This window comes from Cyprinodon variegatus, unplaced genomic scaffold (assembly GCF_000732505.1).
Source record: "Cyprinodon variegatus isolate N-32 unplaced genomic scaffold, C_variegatus-1.0 Scaffold960, whole genome shotgun sequence".
NCBI lineage: Eukaryota > Metazoa > Chordata > Actinopteri > Cyprinodontiformes > Cyprinodontidae > Cyprinodon > Cyprinodon variegatus.
Genome location: NW_015151413.1, coordinates 61,595 through 64,070, shown reverse-complemented (window position 1 = coordinate 64,070; position 2,476 = coordinate 61,595). Strand labels below are relative to the sequence as shown.

The 2,476-nt window shown below is 56.7% G+C and overlaps 1 protein-coding gene across 1 annotated transcript in view; it reads right to left on the bottom strand.

Moving 5' to 3' along the window:
• Positions 1 to 2,476, bottom strand: part of smg1 (SMG1 phosphatidylinositol 3-kinase-related kinase) — a 74,471-nt gene that overhangs the window by 20,093 nt on the left and 51,902 nt on the right. The window contains exons 46-51 of the mRNA XM_015398768.1: positions 1,879 to 2,051; positions 1,502 to 1,781; positions 1,156 to 1,428; positions 838 to 1,072; positions 549 to 760; positions 314 to 464 (exon numbers count right to left, since the gene is read on the bottom strand). Coding sequence (XP_015254254.1) covers positions 314 to 464; positions 549 to 760; positions 838 to 1,072; positions 1,156 to 1,428; positions 1,502 to 1,781; positions 1,879 to 2,051 — 1,324 coding nt within the window. The remainder of the gene's footprint in view (positions 1 to 313; positions 465 to 548; positions 761 to 837; positions 1,073 to 1,155; positions 1,429 to 1,501; positions 1,782 to 1,878; positions 2,052 to 2,476) is intronic.

Sequence of the window (2,476 nt, the reverse complement as noted above, 5' to 3'; positions counted from 1 at the left end):
AAAGCGGGGAGAATGGCGCTAGGCTTACCGCACCGTCACTGCTGGAAGATGGCAGGAGGGAGGGGCTACTATATTTGGGCAAAGATGGCCGCTCCCAGACTCAGTGATCACAATGAAAATAGATTTTTTTACTGATTAATGCTAAATTCATTTAATATAAATAATGATCCATTATTCCTTGCTGACCGGACTTTTCCTTAAGATTTAACGGCGTTAAAAGTAGGAATTGGGAAATTCTGAAGCAGGTGGATCTGAGGGTCAGAGATCATCCATCAGGTACCAGGTAACATATCGTGACCCTCAGGTTAGCTACCTTCTCGGTGAGCTGTCCAAAGGCAGCCTCCAGCTGGGTGAACATGCCATCGAAGGCAACCAGCAGCATCTGACCGGCGGACATCTTGGGCGTCTCCTGGCCGTCCATGCTGTGAGGCTGGATCAGCTCTGAGTACTGGGCCCGCAGCATCCTGAACAGAACCAGTTTCACACAGTTTACTGTCTCTGCTCACTCTGAGCGGCCGTCGGTGAGAAACGATAAAGAGGAGGAGGACCTGGTGATGTGTAGCAGGTGGCTGTGGCCTTCGTGGTCCAAACCGGTGGTGGCCTGCAGGCTGTCGGCCAGGCCCTGCAGGCTGAGCCCGTCGGAGCTCTGCTCCACCAGCTGCTCCAGCTCCGCCAGCATGGTCTCCAGGGTGGGCTCTCCTTTCATCATGCACCGCAGAGCCTCTGGGAAAATTATCTGCCTGAAGTTGGTGTTCAGCTCCTGAGTTGGACCATAACAACCATCAGAACATCTCCCACCGCAGTCATTCCTGCTGCGGCGGCTGAGGGAGGGCGTACCTGCAGGCAGGTGTAGACGGCGTTGGCCAGGTACACGGCCTGGGTGGTGAGAGCCGGCGCCGGCAGCTCCAGGTCGTGAGGCAGCAGCGGGCAGCGCTGCAGGAGCGTCATCAGGCCGCAGACGTTCCCCAGCATGCTGCATAACTCCTCCAAGAACCAAGCCCCGTCCCGAGACGTCAGGTCCACCAGCTGATCCCCGGCGCTGGCTGCGGCACCCTCCATCACCAGGTTACGCCTGCCGCCCGGAGAGGATCAGAAGCGTCAGCTCAGAGCTCATTCCTTCCTCTAACAGCGTTTAAAACATGGGTAGAACCAGACCTGCAGAGGGTGCACAGGGCGGAGGTGATGACGGCCGCCAGGCTCAGCGATCCCGGCTCTGCGTTCTCCCGCAGGAAGACTGCGATGCAGTTTTCTATCTCCTGCAGCTGGTCCTCGCAGGCTGCAACCGTGGCGCCCTCAGCCTTCAGCCGCTCCGCCTGGAGCAGCGTGCGCTCGTTGGCCTCTGCCACTTGGCGCTGCAGCGCTAACTCCATGCTGGACAGGAACTGGCAGGACGCTGCAGGAGGCTGAGGGGCAAACAGCACTTCGTACCTGAGGACGGAGACAGAGGAACATCTCAGCAGACGTCTTCAGGTTTGATTATCGGCATCCGGCCACTACTTACTGCCTGTAGATGTGCTGGCAGCGCTCGGCGGTCATGTCTCTCAGGAGCTCCTCCAACCAGGCCTTCCACTGGTGGACTCTGTGGAACAGCAGCGTGGTGCGTGGGTACAGCAGAGCCACGGTGGCGTAGCTGTGCAGCTGTTCCAGGCAGCTCCTCAGGGCGGCGCGGCGCTGCTGCAGCAGGGAGCTTAGCTCCGCCTCCAGGCTCTCGCACTGGCTGATGAGGTGGGCCTGGCCTGCGTTCTGCAGGAAGGCAGTAGCTGGAACATAGCTGGGAGGACCTGCATCAGGGATTTAGGGAAAACTAGAGTCAAAGCAAGATGTGGATTCCATGCGACCGATGAAAGGGAAGAACCGAGAAACTACGCCAGCGCTTACCCAGGTCTATGGGGCTGCTGATGTCCTGCAGCAGGCTGGCCAGCTGTGTGGCCTCCAGGCTGGAAAAGGCTGCGTGGTACTGGGAGATCCACTGCTCCAGGTCAGCCAGCTTGGCCTGGATGGCCTCCTGCACGGTCCTCTGCTGTGACTGCAGCTGGGTGTGTTCAGAGTACCTGCAGCGGACACAGAGGTTTCAGCTGCAGCTAAACCGGATCGGTCTAAGCACCGAAGGAGACCATCTACAAGATGGACCGTTTCAAAGCGGGGATGGACTGGAAGGTGAGGAACAGAACAACGGTTGGAGATCCAACCTGATGTCCTGAAGCAGCAGCAATGAGAGAAACATGCAGGAGAAAAACCCAGATTCTTCCCAGCAGAGAGACTAGAGCAGATCCAGGAAATGATCCAGACCAGCAGGCAGTGGCTCAGACTTCTAGTCGTTAAGATCTAGAGCATCTAGTTGGTCCACTTTTAAGCAGAACCGTTTCTGTTCTAGCAGATTTGATCTGAAGCCTGTTAGCACCTATAGCTAACTTTCCTTTTTGATAAAGCTTCTAGTTAGAGTGGCTCAGGTTATCCTGATCTATCTCTATAGTTC